The 22,499-nt window shown below is 37.0% G+C and overlaps 1 protein-coding gene across 1 annotated transcript in view; it reads left to right on the forward strand.

The window, feature by feature from the left end:
- The window catches only part of DNAH8 (dynein axonemal heavy chain 8), a 357,024-nt gene that overhangs the window by 95,138 nt on the left and 239,387 nt on the right, over positions 1 to 22,499 (forward strand). Inside the window, exons 24-29 of the mRNA XM_038553950.1 lie at positions 1,687 to 1,793; positions 8,543 to 8,618; positions 9,522 to 9,717; positions 18,693 to 18,889; positions 19,427 to 19,553; positions 22,078 to 22,313. Coding sequence (XP_038409878.1) covers positions 1,687 to 1,793; positions 8,543 to 8,618; positions 9,522 to 9,717; positions 18,693 to 18,889; positions 19,427 to 19,553; positions 22,078 to 22,313 — 939 coding nt within the window. The remainder of the gene's footprint in view (positions 1 to 1,686; positions 1,794 to 8,542; positions 8,619 to 9,521; positions 9,718 to 18,692; positions 18,890 to 19,426; positions 19,554 to 22,077; positions 22,314 to 22,499) is intronic.

A 22,499-nucleotide genomic window follows, 5' to 3' on the forward strand; every position in this document is an offset into this window, starting at 1 on the left:
TTCAGTGTTTTGGAAGTTTTGAGGAGGATAGGTATTAAATCTTCATTTCAGTGTTTGGTTAGATTTGTTGGTGAAGTCATATGGTCCTGGAATTGTTTTGAGAGTTTTTTTAAAAAAAGATTTTATTTATTCATGAGTGATACAGAGAGAGACAGAGATAGGCAGAGACACAGGCAGAGGAAGAAGCAGGCTCCACGTATAGGAAGCCTGACGTGGGACTTGATCCCAAGTCTCCAGGATCATGCCTTGGGCTGAAGGTGGTGCTAAACCACTGTGCTAAACCGCTGAGCCACCCAGGCTACCCTGAGAGGTATTTTATTACTGTTTCAATCTCCTGAATAGTATTGGCCTATTAATATTTTCTATTTCTTCAAGATTCAGTCTTAGAAGATTGTGTGTTTCTAGGAATTTATTCACTTCTTCTAATATGACCACTTTGTTGGCATATAATTGTTTGTAGTAGTTTCTTATGATCTTTTGTATTTCTAGTTGTAACTTCTCTTTTATTTCTGGTTTTATTTCTTTAGGTCTAGCTAAAGGTTTGTCGATTGTGTTTATCTTTTTAAAGGAACGGCTTTTAGTGTCTTTGACCTTTTCTAAATTGCTTTCCTTTAATTTCTATTTCATTTAGTTTAACTCATATATATTATTTCCCTTCTACCAATTTTGGGATTTTTTTGTCCTTCTTTTCCTAGTGTCTTTATTTTATTTTTTTAAAAGATTTTTATTTATATGTAACAAATTGTTTTTCTTTTCCTGCTTTTAGGATTATCTCCTTTATCCTTAACTTTTACCATTTTAATTACAATGTGTCTTGGTGTGTATATCTTTGAGTTCATCTTATTTGGAACTTTGTGCTTTATGCACGTGGATATCTAATTCCTTCTTCAGACTAGGGAAAATTTTAGCCTTAACTTCTTTAAATAATTTTTCTGGCTCTTTTTGTCTCTCTCTCTCTTCTCCTTCTGAGTTCCCTATAAGCACTTTTACCACTTGATGTTGTTCCAAAGGTTCCTTAAGATAATTTCACTTTTCTTAATTCTGTTTTTATTTTGCTGCTTTGGGTGAATTCCACTGCTTTGTCTTCTAGCTCACTGATCTGTTCTCTGCTTCATCCAGTCTGCTGTTGAACCCCTCTAGTGTATTTTTCAGTTCAGTTATAACTTCTCTTAGATACTTTCTTGTATTTTCTCTCTCTTTGTTGAAGTTCTCACTATGTTCATCCATTCTTCTCCCAAGTTTGGTGAGCCTCTTTATGTCTATTTGTACTCTTTATCAGGTAGATTGCTTATCTCTGTTACATCTAGTTCTTTTCCTGAGTTTTTTTTCCCCCTTGTTCTTTTGTTTGGAACATGTTTCTCTGTCTCCTAATTTTGCCTAATTCCCATGTGTTTGTTTCTATGTATTAGGTAAGTCTGCTACGTCTCATAGACTTAAAGGAATGGCCTTATGCCCAGAAGTTCAGTCTTCCCTCATCATCAGAACGAGGCACTCAAGGGTATCCCTTATGTGGGCTTTGTGTGCCCTTCAATTGTGGCAGAACTGTGGCTGTGGCACAGCAATGGGTGGGCCTGGCACTAAGTCTAGTGTAGAACATGACTGTGACTGCTGTGGTACATTGGTGGGTGGGTGATCTTGCTATACCACCATATTGAACCCAACTATCAATATTATTTCTTGTTACAGGAATGTAAAGAAATCTATGCCTTTTTCTCTCATCAATTACTAGACAGTCTTCAAAAAGCTACACAGTTATCTTTGGACACAATGAAAAAAAGAATATTTGTTTTAAGGCAAGTTGATGATATGCTAAATAAGCCTGGTAATACTGTCATAACATAATGCTAATAGTACCTCTTATTTTTATTATTTTAAAAATTATAAAATTCAAATAGCATTTATGAAAAAACTGTATGAAAATATATGTGTAGTACCTCAAGAACAGCGATCAGATGAACAACCATATTCCTAGCACCCAGGCCAAGACAAAGAACATTGAACACTATTGGTCCCCTTACCAGGCTTTTCTCTGTGCACCCAAACGTAACCACTATCCCATCCCAATAATAAACTTCATGTTTATTATTGTCTTAATTTTCCTTGCAGTTTACCATGTTTGTATCCCTAATCAATGTATCACTACATTTTGTCTGTACCTGAACTATGTTCAGTATTATGTTTTTGAGATCCATCTATGTTGATATAATTCATTATACATAATCTGTTTTTTCTACTGATGATGGTCATTTGGGTTTCCAGTTTGAGCTATTCTGAATAAAGCCTCTGTGAACATTTTTTTTACCTGTCTCCTACACTTGTTATGAATGGAATGGTTGGGCCCTGGGGTATGTGCATGCCTCACTTTACCATGTGATGCCCAGCATGAGAGTCCCCATCATTCCTCATCCTTGCACACAATTGATATTGTTCAATTAAAAAATTCTTACCAGCAAGTGGGTGTGAAGTTGCATCTCACTGGGATTTAAATGATCATTTTCTTAAAAAGAATTGATCATTTTTTGGTTACTGATGAGGTTGAACATGTTTTCATGTTTATGAGCCATTTGTGCCTTCATTTCCTTGAAATGTGTGTTTTTTTCTTTCTCTTGTCTTATCTTGGCTTGGTTGACTTTCTTCCCTTCTTTCCTTTCTTCATTTATTTCTTTTTACCTATTTTTCTATTGGATTAGACTTATTCATGGATGTTCTTGATATATTACTTTGTTGATGATAATATAGCATATATCTTCTTCCTGTTGTGCCTCTCTTTTCATTCTTTTTTATGGTGTCTTTTACTGAGTTTAAAGTATTAAAATTTATCAACTTTTTTGGAAAATATTCAAACTTTTTTATCTTTGTGATTTTTTATGTCTTTTATAAGAAATCGTTCTTTACCTCATAATGTCTTCTAAAATTCTATACTTTTGTCTTTTATACTTAGGGATTTAACCCACATAGTCTTGATTTTTGCGTTTACTGTGAGGTAGGAGGTCAATATATTTTTTCCATATGTTTCATTAATTAACTAAACAAAGTTTGTTGAAAATTACTTTTTTCTTTGAGAGGATTATTTAAAGTACATTGAATCTATAGGTGATTTTGGAGAGAGTCAGCATCCTTACGATATTGAGTCTACCATCCAGAATCATGGATTACCTCTCCATTTAAGTCTTCTTTACTATTTTTCAATGAAGTTTTATAATTCTCTGTGTAAAATTCTTGTACATTTTTGTTGGATTTATTCATTGGCTATTTATGGCTGAATTTTAATTTAATCACATGATTATAATCTCCCAATGTGACTGTGAACTTGACAAATTTTCCTTCTGTTTTGATCAGTTCTTGTTTGATGTGTTTTAAGACAATGCTGTTAGGTGCATGCAAGGTCATAGTAGTTAAATCTACTTAGGATGTATTTTTTACTTTTTATTTTATTCCTTTTGTATATTAATCCTAATTACTCAAATGGTTTTTAGTTTGTTATTAATTTTACTTTACCAGCTTTTTTGGCATATCACTTTTTAGCCCTTTTTCCAACCTTACTGGGCAGTTTTTTTCTTTTATTTCTTAAAAACATCACATGCCTGATGATGATTATTATTTTTAAAAATTTTATTTATTTATTTCAGAGAGAGAGCACAGGAGGGGAGGGTGTTCAGGTAGATGGAGAAAGAGAAGCTGTGTCCCAGCTGAGCAGGGAGCCCAACATGGGGCTCAATCCCAGGACCCCAGGATCATGATCTGAGCCAAAGGCAGACACTTAATAGACTGAGCCACCTCAGCACCCCTATGCCTGATTATTTTTATTCAATCTGATTATCTCTGCTTTTTAAAAGAGTTTAATTAGTTCACATTTATTATGATTTTTTATGTAGTTACACTTAATTTATGACACTTAATTTTATGTATTCTTTTTAGTATCTGTTTTCTTTGGTTCATTTCATTATCTCAGTTATCTTTGGGATGGATAATATTTTCCTTTTATTTTCTTTACAGGACTTCAGTTATTTAAGTAGTTACCCTTAAATTGAGACTATTGTATATCTTGCTCCAGCTTAAAAAAAAATACTGTCTATGGTTATTCAGTTTTCTGGTCTTATTTCTAACTACAAGGGTCTTGATGTGCTTTACTCACTGAACTGTACCTACCTCATTATTGCTGCTTGACGTTTTAGTTTTTACCTTTTTCTGAACACTTAAAAATAATTTATTTACTGGCATATTTTATTAAAATCTCTGATTCTGTATATGTCTTGTATCCCACTGGTTCCTTAAGATATAGGAAGGGTAAACTCTCTTATTCTTCATTTGAAGTCTGAAAAATGCCTTTTTTGCTTTCATACTCTCAGGACAGTTTGGTTGGATAAAAAATTTTTGTTTGTCTCTCAGCACTTTGAAAAAGTATTTCACTTTTTCTGACTTACATGGTTGCTGATGAGAAGTCTGCAGTAAGTCTAACTGAAGATTGTTTTTTATCCTTGATGTTCTATAACTTTCTTTCCATGTGTGGATTTGTCTTTATTTAATTCTGCTTTGTTCTCAGTGTGTACTTTCTTACTGAGGACAAATAGCATTCCTTAATTCTGGAAAACCCTCAGCAATTTCCTCTTCAGTTATTGCTTCTGGGACATTCCTTTCATTCCCCTACGAAACTCCTTCCTTATTCTTATGGAACTTCTCATAATTGAGTGTTGAGTAGATTAACCACATGATTTATTGTTCCAACCAGGACACTCTTTTGAGTGAAGAGGCACTATCCAGATGAAGTGTCAGGACAGATTTAATCTGGAACTGTCCTGGGGACACAGGACATGGAATTTTGGTCTGTCCTCCCGGTTTGCTAACTACTCTGTCACATGTTTTGTCTTTTTTTGCCTTTCTGGGCTACATTATGAGCACATGGCTCTCTTTCTAGTCTAAAGATGATCTCATCATTTGCATCTTAAATATTTCAATTAATACTTTTTTTTTAAATTCTCCAGATACTGTATCATTTCTCCTTTTCAATTTACACTATTTATTATTTTGGGAGAAGATAGCCTTCATTTATCTCTTTGAAAATTCTCAATATACTTATTTTAGAGTTTGTCATACTTTTATACATTGATTTTATCTGGAGTGAGTTTTTGTTTCAATTATTAATTCCTTTGGTCCTCTTTCTTACTGAAAGACTTATTCGTGCCCATGGGGATTTTAGTTTACAAGGACCTCTTTGAGTGAGAAGTGTGGGTGCCTGCACGTGTGCCTGTGTAAGTGTGTGTGTGTGTGTGTGTGTGTGTGTGTGTGTGTGTGTTTTTCTCTCCCCCCCACCTCCCTATCTGGGAGTTTCACCTTTGTCTCCCATGATCCTGGGAACCTTGAGTAGAGAATCAGGTCTTTTTTTTTTTTTTTTGTAATAATAAATTTATTTTTTATTGGTGTTCAATTTGCCAACATACAGAATAACACCCAGTGCTTATCCCGTCAAGTGCCCACCTCAGTGCCCGCCACCCAGTCACCCCCACCCCCCTTCCTCCTCCCCTTCCACCACCCCTAGTTCGTTTCTCAGAGTTAGGAGTCTTCCATGTTCTGTCTCCCTTTCTGATATTTCTATGTCTTTCTGATATTTCCTACCCATTTCTTCTCCCTTCCCCTCTATTCCCTTTCACTATTATTTATATTCCCCAAATGAATGAGACCATATAATGTTTGTCCTTCTCCGATTGACTTATTTTACTCAGCATAATACCCTCCGTTCCATCCACGTCAAAGCAAATGGTGGGTATTTGTCATTTCTAATGGCTGAGTAATATTCCATTGTATACATAAACCACATCTTCTTTATCCATTCATCTCAGAACCAGGTCTTATTTGTTCATGATGACTGCCCCCAGAGATACTGGGGATATGGCAGGGTCAGCTAGGGAGCACACAAGTGGCCTGACTTAATCACCTTCTGGTTATGCTGTGGATTTGTTTCATCACCCCAAGCCCAGATCTTCTGGAGATGTAGCTGCAGACATGGACTATATTTTGTTTTCACTTTGCCTCTTTATAAGTGGAGGAGCATCGTTTTAGTTTCTGGCTTCCAGTACCAAACCAGGCTGAGGTCCTACCTCATACGGAGTACTTTCAGTGCCCTATGGTCTGCAGGAGTCAACCTTTTACTGTCACTGCCTAATTCCCAGCTACAACCCTGTTTATGTATTCCTGACCTTGTTCTGGTTAATGGAGATACTAACCTGGTATATGAGCACTCTCATGTCCTTTATATTCGATGCATGATTGTTAGGTATTTGACACAAAGAGGGGTTTTTGAAGTCTGAACTCTCTATGCCACATTGACTTACAAGTCCTGCAGTATTTAAGCAATTTTTGAAGAGATATACATAAGCATAATACTTGAACATCCTTCTTTGTCTAAAATGTCTTTTTCTTACCCTAACACACGAGTGCTAGTTTGGTCAGCTCGAATCACATTTTCTTTCTCTCACACTCTACAAATCCTGTTTTGTTTTTTAAGATTTTTTTTAGTCATGAAACACACAGAGAGAGAAACAGAGACATAGGCAGAGGAAGAAGCAGGCTCCCCGCAGGGATCCCAATGTGGGACTCCATCCCAGGACCCCAGGATCATGACCCACGCACCTTGCAAATACTGTTTTGTTGGCTTCTTTTGTTTCCACTTTCAGACAGAGTTCTGCTGTTAATCCAGCTTTCTAAGTAACACCCTGTTGTTTTGATGCTTACAGGATTTCCCCTTTTAACCTGGAAATTCACAAATTTTATGTTTATGTGTAGGTAATTTCTCTCATTAATCCTTTCAGGCACGTAGAGAATCTTTTGAAGATGATAAAACAGTTTCTTTCTTAAGGTTAGGGAAGAGCTGTGCTTTAATTGACCATACGTAGAATTCATGGGCTGCATTGAGGTAGTAAAGCATCTCTGAGCTGAGCGACCCTCTGTAAGTTACTCAACCTCTCTCTACCTTAGTTTCTTTATACACAAAGTGCAAAAATTAATCATAGGATCTGTCTCACATAGTTAATGTGAGCACAAAATGTGTTAATTCACGGAAAGTGTTTGGAAAAGTGCCTGGCATACATTAAACATTCAGTAAACATTACTCTTTTTTATCTTTTTTACCTTTTCTTTAAGAAGTATCTATCTTTTGGTATTTTGCATATGAAATTTTAGAGAATTCTTTAAGCTGTAATGTGTCAAATAAGTTACTGAATGATCCAGTGTGCTGTTCACTGCCTCTGTTGCTTAGGCGGTTTTTGCTTTATAAAACTCTTTCTTGTCCTGGGATTGTGTCCTTTTAAATACAGTGAAATACACTGATTTTATTGTTGCATTTTGGATTTCACAATGAGACTATGAATTAGAGGTTTTTCCCCCTTTATTTGCTTGCTTTTGGTTCAAAGATTTCCTTGCAATAATATGTTTATCAGTGTGCTAAAGCTGGGCCTTCAGGTTGAACTGCAAAGGCTTTATCTTTCTTATGATTCTCCTCCCCCATCTGCTTACCTATAAATGGAGATGTTGTTTTTCAGTATAACAGCAATTTCTTGCTATGGAGAGCAATAAAACATTTATTATAATTTTGTTTGAGATGGGGACAGAGGTCAAAAAAGGTGGAGATAAGCAAACTAATCTGCAGCTCTGATGTGTGTTCTTCATTACTTGTGCTCGTGTGTCTGTATGTATGTACTTCTGTCTGAGCATGAGTATGTTGTTTAAAAAAGTAGGTTTTAGGGGCACCTGGGTGGCTCAGTTAGTTAAGTGTTGATCTTGATTTCGGCTTAGGTCCTGATCCCGGTGTCAGGCTCTGTGCTGGGTGTATAGCTTGCTTAAGATTCTCTCTCTTCTTCTCCCCTTGCTCACCGCCCCTTCCCCCCGAAACAAAACAAAACAAAACAAAACAAAACAAAACAGCAGTTTTTGGAAGGCTTTGGCCAGAAATCTCTTGTATAATCTTGCAAAAAAGTGTATATAAAAAAGTATATGAAGCTATATATTTTTTGTTGGTGATCTTGTCTGGCATCTCTTACAGGGCTAGGAACAGGATGTGCTTTTATTTTTTTATTTTTTCTTTAAGATTTTATTTATTTAAGAGAGAGACAGATCACAAATCAGGAAGGCAGAGGGAGAGGGAGAAGCAGACTCCCAGCTGAGCAGGGAACCTGATGCAAGGCTCAATCCCAGGACCCCAGATCATGACCAAAGCAGAAGGCAGACACTTAACCGACTGAGCCATTCAGGTGCCCCTAGGATATGCTTTTAGTAAACATTATTAAATGGTTATTACTGAGAGAAAGCAACATTAGAATATGAGAAAATGTACAGAAGACTAATATTTCACTTATAATAATATTAAAGCATCATGTTTTCTTAGTTCTCTGAAATGTATGGTTTCATTATAAATAATATTCCTCATGCAATTTGGTATTTTGAAAATGGTCTTTATTTTTAGGATTGAGAATGTTAGCATAGCTACCATTTCAAAATTTTATGAAATTTTAGGTTAAGTTTTATAAGTTACATGTGTATCTTATTCCAGCCAATATGGACGAAAACGATCAGAAGATGTTATTTCCTTTATAAAAACTGAAGTACACCTTGCGATTCCAAATGTGGTAAGTATAATTAAATATTCAAGTTAATACAATTACATTTGGGTAATTTTCACCCCAGTTTTTAACAAAAATTGGAACATTATTTTTTTATCTATTATAAAAAATTCTCTGCATAGTTCATGAGGTATTGAAGGTTAGTGTAAGAGATGAGTTAAGCATCTATTCAGCCATCCGTTAGCAAGTACTCTAAAAGTATTCTTGCTTTTTCTTTCTTTAAGCATTAAATTATCTAAATAGTCCATGTCAGAAGTCCAAATCCCTACCCCAAACACAAAACTGTGAGGTAACCAAGAATGGCAGAAGAGAAAGAAAGGAAGAGCCTATGCCCCAAGCACAGAGATTCTTGTGCCTTCTCCTGGCACTTATATCTACCACCATCCTAGCTGTCACTTGGCATTTGGAACTCCAGTCACACAGGATGACTGAGGTGCACTCTGTGAGGGGCCACGGGATAAGGCTGGGCAAGAACAATCTGTGACTCATCTACCACTACCTATACCTACACGGTTTGGCCTCCTGGAGGACAGCTTCTGTGCTTATTTGGCACATTTCAGAGAACTGAAGTCCAAACGTTGGCAGGATAGCTTCTTCAGTCAATTTGCTTCTTGGGCTCCAACACATAGTCCACAATTTCTGGCTATATCCAGCCACCCTGGCAGGGAAAGGATGACAAGTACTATGCTTGACCTGTTAGCCTGCAGGAAATGAAAAAATGGGAAAACCTCAGGATAGGGAGAATCCGTGGCCTACCCTCCTCTAATACCCATTCCCTCCAAGCAACCTTCCACTGGGCCAGCTGAGGCTTTCCTACCTTTCCTACCCAATGGGGGACAGGTTGGTGAGAAGCAGAGGGATGGGTGGCGTGTGCCGCCAGTACCAGGAATCTGTTTATTCACTCCACAGGTAATGGTTCCTAGTTTGGATGACATTCAACAAGCCATTAACCGGATGATCCAGCTAACCCTGGAGGTCAGCAGAGGAGTGGCCCACTGGGGGCAACAGCAGACCCGTCACATAAAGCCTGTTGTCACCAGCCCCAGCCGTACTACTACTGAAGTGACCCATTTAAATACAGCAAAACCTGGGAAGAAGGAAGAGAGTAAGAATGTTAAAACAAATCTCAGATGAATAGAATCTTAGAATTATAACAACTAGTCAACAATCTTTGTGATTCTTCCTGGGTACAACAGCATATAGAGTCTTAAAATTTTAATTCCAAGGTAGTTAACAAGCAGTGTTATATTAGTTTCAGGAATATAGTGTAATGATTCAACATTTCCAAATATTACTCTGTGCTCACCAAGATAAGTGTACTCTCAATCCCCTTCACCTATTTTACCCAGCCCCCAACCTACTTCCCCTCTGGTAACCATTTGTTCTCTAGAGTTAGGAGTCTGTTTTTTGGTTTGTCTCTCTTTTTTTTTCTTTTTCATTTGTTTTGTTTCTTAAATTCCATACATGAGTGAAATAATATGGTATTTGTCTTTCTCTGACTGGCTTATTTCACTTAGCATTATACTCTCTAGCTCCAACCATCTTGTTGCAAATGGCAAGATTCCATTCTTTCTTATGGCTGATTAGTCATTTTTACATGTCTATTTGTTAAATTTTGCATTAAAAATAAAAAATGAGTGTTCTCCATCCTCCATCATAAATATAACATACAGACATTTCCATCTAGAGTTTAGAAATAGGAGAACAGGGGATCCCTGGGTGGTGCAGCGGTTTAGCACCTGCCTTTGGCCCAGGGCGCGATCCTGGAGACCTGGGATCGAATCCCACGTCGGGCTCCCGGTGCATGGAGCCTGCCTGCTTCTCCCTCTGCCTGTGTCTCTGCCTCTCTCTCTCTCTCTCTCTCTCTGATGTGACTATCATAAATAAAAAAAAAAAAAAAAGAAATAGGAGAACAAGGATTTTTATCACCGTTCTATCATAATCTTAGATTCAAAGAAAAATTATAAGAAGACTTGGTACTAATTCTACTTTCGGCATTGTATTTGGTGCAATGAACTTAGTTTGCTGGAACATAGTGCTTAGAAGTTTGAGGTCATGTGTTCTTTGTATGTTCAGTACATATAAGCTATTATTCCCTTAAGTAATTATCAGTGTGATAAGCCACTGACCCAAAGTTCCATGTACATTTTTGGACACTTTTGTGTAGAAAGCCAAACTATTGATAAGTAAAAATTGCATGTATTTAGGATATAAATGTAATATCTTGATATAGGTATATATTGTGAAATGATTACCACAATCACAGTAATTAACATGTCCATCACCTCCTACAGTTACCATTTTTTGGTGTATGCATGTGGTAAGAAGATTTGAAATCTACTCTCTTAGCAAATTTCAAGTGTACAAGACATTAGTATTATCTGTAGTCACTATGCTGTACATTAAATCTCCAGAACTTATTTATCATATAACTGAGAGTTTGTACCCTTTGATCAAGATCTCCCCTTTCCTCCACTCCTCAGCCTCTGGTAACCACTGTGCTACTCTGTGTTACTATGAGTTTGACTTTTTTTGACAATGGAATATTATGCAACCTTAAAAAGAAGGAAATCCTGCCACTGGTGACAATAAGGATGAACCCAAAGGATGTTATGCTAAATAAAATAAACCAGACACAGACAAATATCATATAACCTCATTGATATGTGGAATCTAAAAAAAAGTCAAATACTTTTTCTAAAACTGTGTCATCTCCATTGGTAACCAGGAAAATGCGAATTAAAAACAATAAAATACCATGCAAATTACATGAATAGATGGCCCAGGCTCCATACCCCCTTTCTATGTTGCACTAACACTGTTCTCTCTGATTATATCTGTGGTCTCAGGGGGTATTCCCTACAACCAGCTAATGGAGGATGAAAAATCTTAGACCCAGTCTATCTTGAGTTGGTTTGATACATTGGTGTAAGCTAAAAATGGACTCCTACCACACTATAGCCTAAAAGGAATGGCCCTTAAGGACAGCAAGAAGGGAAATTCTCCACAGTAGGTAGAGCTTTAAGCAGCATATCCTTTTAAAGAAGATGGAAATGTCTGAAGGAAAGATATACATGGACTCTTGGACAGTGATGAGTGGCTGGACTGGTTGTTCAGGACCTAGAAGGAGCAACATTGGAAAATTGGAGGCAAGGAGGTCTGGGAAAGAAAACTTGCGAGGTCTATGTATACACATAAAAGTGGTGGCAAAAGAGCTATTAGTTCCATCTTTTTTTTTCAGAGATGTTAAATAATTTGTGCAGAGTCACAAACCTAGTGATAGGGCTGGGAAGGAATCCAGGGAAGAGAACTAGAATTCAATTCTCTGACCTTTGGTCCAATAATTGCCACTATTCTTTATTTTCTCCCTAGTTCATTCCATATATCTTTCTATTATTATAGCAGGCTAATTTAAAAACCACTAGGTGCAAGAGCCTTTGGACTTAACTGCAACCTTGCAAGTAAGAATTCTATTTTCTGTCAAATTATCAACTCAGTATAATAAAGACATTTGCAGACATGCAATGTCTTAAAATATGTACCCTCAATGCACCCTTTGTCACAAAGTTATTAAAGGTGTACTCTTCCACATGAGAAAACAAAGCAAGAAGACAAGCAAAAAGGAGACATAGGATATTGGAAATGGGAATGAACTATAGCAGAGGTGAAGGGAATTCCTAGATGAATGATAAAAGATGAATACACCATGACAATCGTATTATAAGCAGAGAGGGCAACCAGTTGACTCAAGAGATAGATGAGTTTTTACTGCCTTCACCAAAATGCCTGATGACATTATACTGTCTTTTAACTTGAAGACTGAATGCCTGGGTAAGTCTGGTCCACATTCTTGGCTGTGTTTTTTGTTATCACATATGCTGATGAAGTTGCGAACTACTCCTATTGGCCTAGGTCAGTTGAGGAAACTCAGTTCATTCTTTGGAAGTGTTTTGCTTTGACTTGCTACTGGAAGCTAGAGGGAAGGAATTGTGATTTGAAGAAAAAAAGATTAGGGGCACCTGGCTGCCTCAGTCGGTTAAGCATCTGACTCTTGATTTCAGCTCAGGTCATCATCTCAGAGTCCTGGCACCAAGCCCTGTGTCTGGCTCTACGCTCAGCAGGGGTTCTGCTTGAGGATTCTCTCCTTATCTCTCTGCTCCCCGCCCCCCCCACACACCTCTTTCTCTCTCTCTCTCAAATAAATAGATAAATGTTTAAAAGGAATTAAAAAAAAAAACACGGAAAAAGATTAGCCCACTGCTCTGGCCATATTCCTGCTGGACTCCTTTACATGGCTCATAAACATAGACCTGCCAGATGCTCTGATTATAATGAGGCCTGTGTTTTCCAGATTATAAATGATAGGACTTACCTATGATCCTACCACATGGCTTCCCCCCAAAAGGGCTTTTGTAAATTTGGAGGAAAGCTGAAGCCAAACTAGATGCAGACTGTTTAGCTTTTTTTTTTTTTTCCTCCCGAGAACATTCTTCTAACATGGGCAATTAATGTTCTTACCTTTACAACTAGGTTTGTGCTTAGTGCTCAGTTAAAAAAATTAAATAATTAGGGATCCCTGGGTGGCGCAGCTGTTTGGTGCCTGCCTTTGGCCCAGGTCGTGATCCTGGACACCCGGGATCGAATCCTACGTCGGGCTCCTGGTGCATGGAGCCTGCTTCTCCCTCTGCCTGTGTCTCTGCCTCTCTCTCTCTCTCTCTGTGACTATCATAAAAAAAAAAAAAAAAAAAAAAAAATTAAATAATTACTCAGCCATTAGAAACGACAAATACCCACCATTTGCTTCGATGTGGTTGGAACTGGAGGGTATTATGCTGAGTGAAATAAGTCAATCGGAGAAGGACAAACATTATATGGTCTCATTCATTTGGGGAATATAAATAATAGTGAAAGGGAATAAAGGGGAAAGGAGAAAAAATAAGTGGGAAATATCAGAAAGGGAGACAGAACATGGAAGACTCCTAACTCTGGGAAACAAACTAGGGGTGGTGGAAGGGGTGGAGGGCAGCGGGTGGGGGTGACTGGGTGGCGGGCACTGAGGTGGGCACTTGACGGGATGAGCACTGGGTGTTATTCTGTATGTTGGCAAATTGAACACCAATAAAAAATAAATTTATTATTAAAAAAGTTAAATAATATATTGTTTAGAGGTAAGCATGTTGGCTTACCTTCAAAGAAAATTCAGGATCTTGGTTGTTACCTCTGGGAGAAAGAGAGGAATATATGATTGAAGAGGGCCTAGAGAAGACTACTGAAATATTAGCACCATGGTCTCCTTAATCTGGGTGTTGAATACATTGAAATTATTTTCCTTCTTATTTAATGGATGTTTTATATATGTCATATTCTTCTTTAACTACTGTTTTGTATATGCTGTTGTATATATGATATATTTTAGTTACTCATACATATCCTCCTAAAACACTAGGACTATGAAGCATTTTCTGCTAATGGTATCTGTGGAAAAATTTAGAAGCATTTATTTCCCATTAAAATGAAGAATAAAACAAGGAAACCTGCTATCATCACTTCTATTCAATATTTTATTGAAGAAATCAGACAATAAAAGATGAGATAATTGGAAGGGAAGACTAAGATTGTCCTTACTTTAAAGATCATGCATAGGAAATCCAATGAATCTAGAAACAACTATTAGAACAGTAATGCTTATGTATAAAAGACCAACATACAAAAGTATTTCTATAATAGCCAATAATTAGATTACAATGTAATAGAATTATATGTCAATTATATCTCAGTAAAGCTGGGGAAAATGTAATAGAAAATAATGGATTTTTCAGTAGCAAAAAACCATAAGGAACTTAATAAATAAATTAAAAAATATTGCATAGCATTTTACTGAATGGTATAATGGAAGATAGGAATAAATCCACAACATGAAGAACTCAATTTTTTATTTTTTATTTTTATTTTTTTAACTCAATTTTTTAATTAATTTATAAGCTCAGTACAACTCCAATGGAATCACAACAGAATTTTTTCTACAATTTGTTAAATTAATTTTAATTTTTGGGTAAAGTCATATGGAGGTGCAGTCAAAAATAGCTTAAAATATTGGTGAAGGAAAACAAGGTAGGAAGTCCTGTCCTGCCATATGTGGCAGGAAGGAGTGTTATTAACCTAGACTAACACACTCTCCTAATGGTCCAAGAATAGATAGATCAGTGGAACAGGACAAAGGGCAGAAACATTTGTATATACGAAAATTAGATATATGACACAGCTAGATTTACAAATCAGGGGGAAAGAATGTGCTATTAAATAAATGATATTAGAGACTTTTATTCATATAGAAAAACTTGAACCTAAATTAGATTTTAAAAGCATCTTAAATTCATATCCATTATTCTATATTTTATAGCACTGTTAAATATATGTATTCTAAAACACTTTGAATAAAACATAACAATAGGGGATCCCTAGGTGGCGCAGCGGTTTAGCGCCTGTCTTTGGCCCAGGGCGCGATCCTGGAGACCCGGGATCGAATCCCACATCGGGCTCCCGGTGCATGGAGCCTGCTCCTCCCTCTGCCTGTGTCTCTGCCTCTCTCTCTCTCTCTCTGTGTGACTATCATAAATAAATAAAAAATTAAAAAAAAAACATAACAATAAATTTATAACATTAGGGTAGGGAAAAATTTTCAAGAACAAAGCTCAAACCATTGAAGAAAATATGTTTAAATTTGACTTCTTTATAAAGCATTCCTTAAAGAATCCTTAAATTTAAGTGATCATGCTGGAATCTTTAACAAAATGTCAGCAAACTGAATCCAGAAACATATAAAAAGAAGCATATATTATGACCAAAAGAGGCTTATCCAGAAATACAAGGTTGGTTTAACTCTAAAATACAACCTATTAATAAAATAAAGGACAAAATCACTTGATCACCTCAGTAGACACAGAAAGGATTTGGCAAAATCCAACTTTCCTTCATGATAAACATATTCAATGATCTGGGGTTAGAACTGAACTTCTTCAACCTACTAAAAGGCAACTATGAAAAGCCTACAGTCAACATCATACTTAATGGTGAAAGACTAAATTATTTCCCCCTAAGATGAAGAACAAGTTAAGAATGCCACCTTTCACAACGTCTATATAACATTATACTAGCAATTCGATCTGGATTTAATAAGAAATTAGAGATATGCAGATTGGAAAGGAAGAAACAAAACGGGCTTTATTAACATAACATCACGTATGCAAAAACATCCTTGGAATACATACACATGCAAAATGATTAGAATTAACAAATGAGTTCAACAAGTGTACAGGGTATAAGATCAACATACAAAGCTCAATTGTATTTCTAAATACTAGAAATGAATAATCTGAAAATGAAATTGAAAAAACAATTTCAAGGGATCCCTGGGTGGCGCCGCGGTTTGGCGCCTGCCTTTGGCCCAGGGCGCGATCCTGGAGATTGGGGATCGAATCCCACATCAGGCTCCCGGTGCATGGAGCCTGCTTCTCCCTCTGCCTATGTCTCTGCCTCTCTCTCTCTCTCTGTGACTATCATAAATAAATAAAAAAAAATTAAAAAAAAAGAAAAAAGAAACTTCAAAAAAAAAAACAATTTCATTCACAATAATATCATAAAGAATAAATTTTACAGAAGAAATGTAAAGCCTGTACACTGGAAGCTACAAAACATTGCTGAAAGATACACCATGTTCATGGGTTAGAAGACTCATTACTGCTAAGGTGGCAGTTCTCCCAAATTAATCTATAGATTTAGTGGAATCTCAATCAAAATCTCAAAGTGGTTTTACAGAAATTGAGTTGATCCTGAGATTTGAATAGGGAGTAGGAAAATTCAAAGAAACTATAATATCCAATACAACTTTTAAGAAGGATATTAAAGCTGGAGTACGTGTGTGAGTTGATTTCAAAACATACTATAAAGTTACAGTAATCAAAACAATGTAGTGTTGGCCTAAGGATAGACATTTAGATCAATGGGATGGAATAGGCAATTCAGATATAAACTTCAGAGTCAACTGAGTTTCTGAAGGGATGTCGAGTCAAAAAATGGGGAAATGGGTTGTCTCTTTAATACATGGTGCTCGAACAATTAGACATGTAGATGCAAAAAAAATGAAATTGGTCTCTTACCTCACACCATGCAAAGAAATGAACACAAAGTCAATTACAGAAGAAATAAAAGTATAAAAATTTTAGAAGAGAACATGTAAGTTTGTGATGAGGTTAGGCAAAAATTTGTCAGGACAACAAAAAACATGATCCATTACAAAGAAAATTGACAAATTGGACTTCAACCAAATTAAAAACTTTTGCTCTTTAAAATATATCATTTTAAAAAATTAAAAAGGGAAGCCACACATTTGGAGAAAATATTTGCAACTTGTACATCTGATATAAAGTACTTGTATTCAGGATATATAAAGAACTCAAACTAAGTAATAAGATCATCACCCTCCCCAAATGGGCAAAAGATGAGTTCAACAAAGAAGATATATAACTGGCTAAAAAACACATGAAAAGATGCTCAACACCATTAGTTATTATGGAAATACAGGTTAAAACCATTATGATATACCACTGCACATCTATTGGAATTGGTAAAATTGAAAAATAATCTACTGATTTTTGACAAAGAACATGAACTCTGATGCATCACTGAGGGAAGTGTATGAAATGGTATAGCTACTTTGAAAGCAGTTTGACACTTAAAAAGTTGAACATACCTGTATCATTTGGCTCAGGAATTCCATCCCTAGGAATTTACCCAAGAGAAATGAAATCATATATCCATGTAAAGATGTGAGTGTTCACTGCTGCGTTATTTGTAATAGCTTCAAATTGCTAGCCAGATGTCCAAAAACTGGTCAGTGGACAAACAAAATGAGGCATAGCTACACAGTGGAATACTTCTGTGCAATAAAAGGGAATTGCCAGGACATGCAACATTAGTTACTTAATTAATTAAGCCAATACCTTGTACTTTCTTTTGCTTTAATTTTGATTAAAATTAAGACAAAAGAATAAATGAGTGACCTGGTCTTAGAGGAGACTATGGCAGGTTCAACAGGAATGTCCCTTTAAGAGACGCTTCTCAGCTTTGGCTAATTGTTGCCATGCAGGAACATGTGCCCTGGACTACTAGATTTAATCTTTTTATTTTCATTTATTTTTTAAAATTTTTTGAGAGAGAGAGAAGGGACAGAGAGAATCTTAAGCAGGCTCCATGCCCAACATGGAGCCCAATGTAGGGCTCGACATGGGGCTAGATCTCACAACCCTGAGATCATAACCTAAGCCAAAATCAAGAGTTGGACACTTAATCAACTCAGCCACCCAGGCACCTTAGATGAAACCTTTTTATTTATTTATTTTTTATTTTTTTTTTATTTTGATGAAACCTTTTTAAAAGAGAAGTTAGAAATCTGGAATTTTGCATGAACGATTATCCTTTTTAATTGTTCACAAACGCCTTGAAAAAAGTAAGGCATTGTTTGGGCCAAACAAAACTATCAGTATAGTTGGTTTGATGGAGAATACCTAATTGAAAATTTTGATCAAGAAGTGACATGATCAGATTTTGGCAAGAGATATTTATAATGGTGGTTGATAGTGATTGCATGATTTCTATATACCAGATGCTGAGCTGAGAGGATGAACATATGTTGTCTCATTTAATCCTCCATGAAGATCCAAAACTGGCCTAAGGTTACTTGGGTAATAAGCATGGTGCCTCTCTTTCAACCACCATGCTGTTTGGTAGAGCAACAATGTGAGCTCTTTTGACCTTTTCTCAGAGGAGTTATTTGGGTAGGAGGGTTTAATCAGTGTTTTTAAGTTCTTTTCTCTGAAAACAGTTTTCCCACATTAAAGAAATCTAGACCTCAAAATCTGACACAGTGGTTTAATAAGATTAAGTGAAGGTTTAAAGGAATAGCTCTTAATTATTTGGAGGGAGAGTCTTTTAAAAACTACAAAAAAGTCTATAAATATTAACATTGATAATATTTAAAGTTGAATAGAAAAGTTATATACATATAAAAACATGTGTTTTCAGGATCCTTTGAAGAAATTATTCCTGCAAGGAAGCTGAAGAATTTTTATCCAGGGGTAGCAGAGCACAAAGACATTTCCAAGTTGGTTCTTCTCCTTTCTTCTTCTGTGAATTCTCTACAAAAGGTGGCTCATGAGGCCTTGCAGGACTTTCAGAAGTACAAGACGCTCTGGACAGAGGACCGGGATGTGAAAGTGAAGGTGTATTTCTGCTGCCTGGGATGTAGTTTGGGTTTGAATTGTTTGTATCTAACTTGCATGAGAGGACCAGGAAAGTGTTAGTGATCGTGACAGGAACTCATGAGCAGAGATCAGGAATCTGTAAATGCTAAGCACCTAACATATTAGAGTTTCTGCAATTTTCACATTGACATTCTGAGGCAACTGAGAGGAAGGAGGCTCAGATAGATTTCTTTTAATTTGTGTAAACAATTGAGTACCAATTAGGCTCCAGACACATTCGGAGGCTGGGTATTCAAGAATATATTACACTTACAGAGATTCAGCTGTATTTTTGGCTAGAGACTCAAGGACACATGAATAACTTAGTTACTCCTGGTAGGCTATGACATTCTCTCACATAGCTTCATTTTCCAATACTATCAGTTCATCCCTTTCTTTACTGAGCCACTGGCCTGATGTACAAGTGGATAAGTATATATATATATTTTTTAAAAAAGGGCAGTGTGAGATTTATACTGCCAAAAAACTAAAGAAAACATTGTTTCTTTACTACAGGAGTTTTTAGCTAACAACCCCTCTCTGACTGAAATCAGATCAGAAATTCTACACTTCGCCACTTTTGAACAGGAGATTGATGAATTGAAGCCTATTATTGTTGTGGGAGCACTTGAATTGCATACAGGTGTTTTAATAATATTATGTAAAGTATTTGTATTTTCACATGAAACGTTGCCTTATTTAGAAAGCAGTTATGAGGGACGCCTGGGTGGCTCAGTGGTTGAGCATCTGCCTTCAGCTCAGGTCATAATCCCAGGGGCCTGGGATCAAGTCCTGCATCAGGCTCCGTATAGGGAGCCTGCTTCTCCCTCTGCCTGTGTCTCTGCCTCTTTCTGTGTGTCTCTCATGAATAAGTAAATAAAATCTTAAAAAAAGAAAGAAATCTACTTCGGTACCATACTGTAAATATCAAATATTTCCTGACCACCAATATTGTTCATATATATGTTGTATAAATGCATTTATATAATTTGTATGTTATATAATATACTATTATATATTATTTGTAAATAATACTATACTAGGGTGGCTTAATATACTGACTATAATGCAATTCCCCAATTGGCAGTCAGACAACTAAACTATAGGTGAAACTCCTTTTCAGGTTTCTCTGAGGAGGGAGTTGTATACATGAGCTAGGAGTCAAACAATTTGAGGTTTCCTGAGAAGTTAATCCATTTGGGGTTAGAGTATCAAAGGATGATGAAACAGCCACTTACTATCTGAAATAAAAAGCCCAAACTTATTTTATTGATTAGGAGAGTAAATGAGAGTGATGCTGGGCAGGCACAGTGTCCCCCGCAGAGTACATTCATACTGGGTGTCTGGACAGCACGGGGTTTAAGGACTGTGGGTATAAATAGGTTATTATCATCTGTAGAAGATGTTTACTCAAATGAGACTGTTGTTGATTGGTTGGCACTCAGAGATGGGCTTATTAAATAGGTTCTTTTTGATTGGTTGACATTCAGAAGGGAGGGCCCGATGCTGATTGGTTGGCAAACGTATGTGAGGGTCCTGCCTGGGTGGCTCAGTGGTTGAGCATTTGCATTTGGATCATCCTGATTCCAGGGTCCTGGTATGAGTCCCACACTGGGTTCCCCTTGGGGAGCCTGCTTCTCCCCCTGCCTGTTTCTGCCACGCTCTCTGTGTCTCTCATGAATAAATAAATAAAATCTTTTTTTTTTTTTAAGTATGTGAACTGAGGTCAGTTGGTCTATGGCTTAGGTTTAAAACTGGGATATGGTGGCTACTTACTGCCATGGTTACAGCAGTACAGTATTATCCGAAGTTTTTGAGAAGATTTTATTCTCAGGAAGTATTTGAATGACCCATTTTACATCAACTCTACATATTAAGTAGACTTTCAGATCTATCCTTAAAAAGCAAGTATAACTATGGCTCTCAAATTTGACTATGAAGGTTACCTGACCTCTTTAATTCCATCTCTTCTGCTGGTAACAATGACAGTACTCACCTCATGAGCTGCTTTAGATGAGACACTTAGCATACTACCTGGAACATATCTGATGTTCAATAAATATTGAATACTGTTTTTAAAAAAGATTTATTTATTTGAGAGAGAGAGAGTGTGCACATGGTGTGGGGGTAGGGACAAAGGGAGAGGGAGAGAGAATCTCAAGTAGACTCCCAGCTGAGTATGGAGCCCAACTTAGGGCTCGATCCCACCACCTAAGATCCTGACCCGAGCTGAAATCAAGAGTCAGCAGCTCAACCAACTGAGCCACCCAGGCTCCCCTTAAATACTGTTATTCTATCTATCAAGAAGGAATTTAATTTGGGGAACAGTCACAAGTACTTGAAGGGAATATTTAGTTAGAAATCAGAAACTATGCCTTGGGCAATAATTCCAGGAACTGTATGTAGACTTTTGGAAAGTTAGTTTACCTATTATTTAAATTTCCTATTTGTTTTCTCATAGTGGGTAGCACTGTGATTTCTCATACAAAAATCAACTCTAGCACAGTGTCAGAGTTGGCTGGGGGCTCAATTCTTTTTTTTTTTTTTAAAGATTTTATTTATTCAGGAGATAGAGAGAGAGAGGCAGAGACACAGGCAGAGGGAGAAGCAGGCTCCATGCAGGGAGCCTGACATGGGACTTGATCCCAGGTCTCCAGGATCACATCCTGGGCTGAAGGCGGCACTAAACCGCTGAGCCACCCGGGCTGCCCATGGGGGGCTCCATTCTAGAGAGAGGAAACTAAGAAATGGAATAGGCAGCAGCAGTTCTAAAGAAGGGGAAGAGTGGGCTGAATGCTTGGGGCCTGAGGAAAAGGAGACTAGGCCTGTAAAGTGCAGACTCCATGAGAGGATCTCACAGCTTCAACCAACAAGCCAGCTGTGTGTCTCCTCTCAGGCCACCATCAACTCAGCTACCTAGTCTTCTCAGTCTAACTGTTGGAAGTTGATGGGGGAGCAACCATGTTGCAAGCCTGGTGGGGCTAGGGCCCGAGGGGTACCAAGAGAAGTAAAGAAGAGTGTGTAGGAATTGATAAGATAGAGTTGACTAGTTAGAGCTGTGGTCATCAGATAGGACAGTGCAGTTATAAATGCTCAGATTAGACATGAAGTAAATAGTTACAGAATGCCAGGTGTATTCCATTTTGATCTTTCTCTCTCTACCCCAGAGCCAATGAAGTTGGCCTTATCCATTGAGGCTAAGGCATGGAAGATGTTACTCTGTCGATACTTGAATGAAGAGTACAAAAAGAAAATGTCCGACATGATAGCATTCATCAATGAATACTTAAAAAAGTTATCTAGACCCATTCGTGATTTAGATGATGTCAGGTTTGCAATGGAAGCATTATCATCTATCCGTGATAATGAAATTCAAATGGACATGACTTTGGGACCAATTGAAGTAAGAAGTAATCGCGTTTTTCTGTCTGAAATGCCTTTTTTTTTTTTTTTTAAGAGAGACACACTAAAAAATTGATCCTGTTAACGTATATCCTTCATCTATTTTATGGCATAGTCTGTCTGTTTCTCCTTTCTGATTTGATGTCCTTGGAGGGGTTTTGACAATTACCGAGAGTGAACAGTACGC

This window comes from Canis lupus, chromosome 12, assembly GCF_011100685.1.
Source record: "Canis lupus familiaris isolate Mischka breed German Shepherd chromosome 12, alternate assembly UU_Cfam_GSD_1.0, whole genome shotgun sequence".
In the NCBI taxonomy this organism is placed as follows: domain Eukaryota; kingdom Metazoa; phylum Chordata; class Mammalia; order Carnivora; family Canidae; genus Canis; species Canis lupus.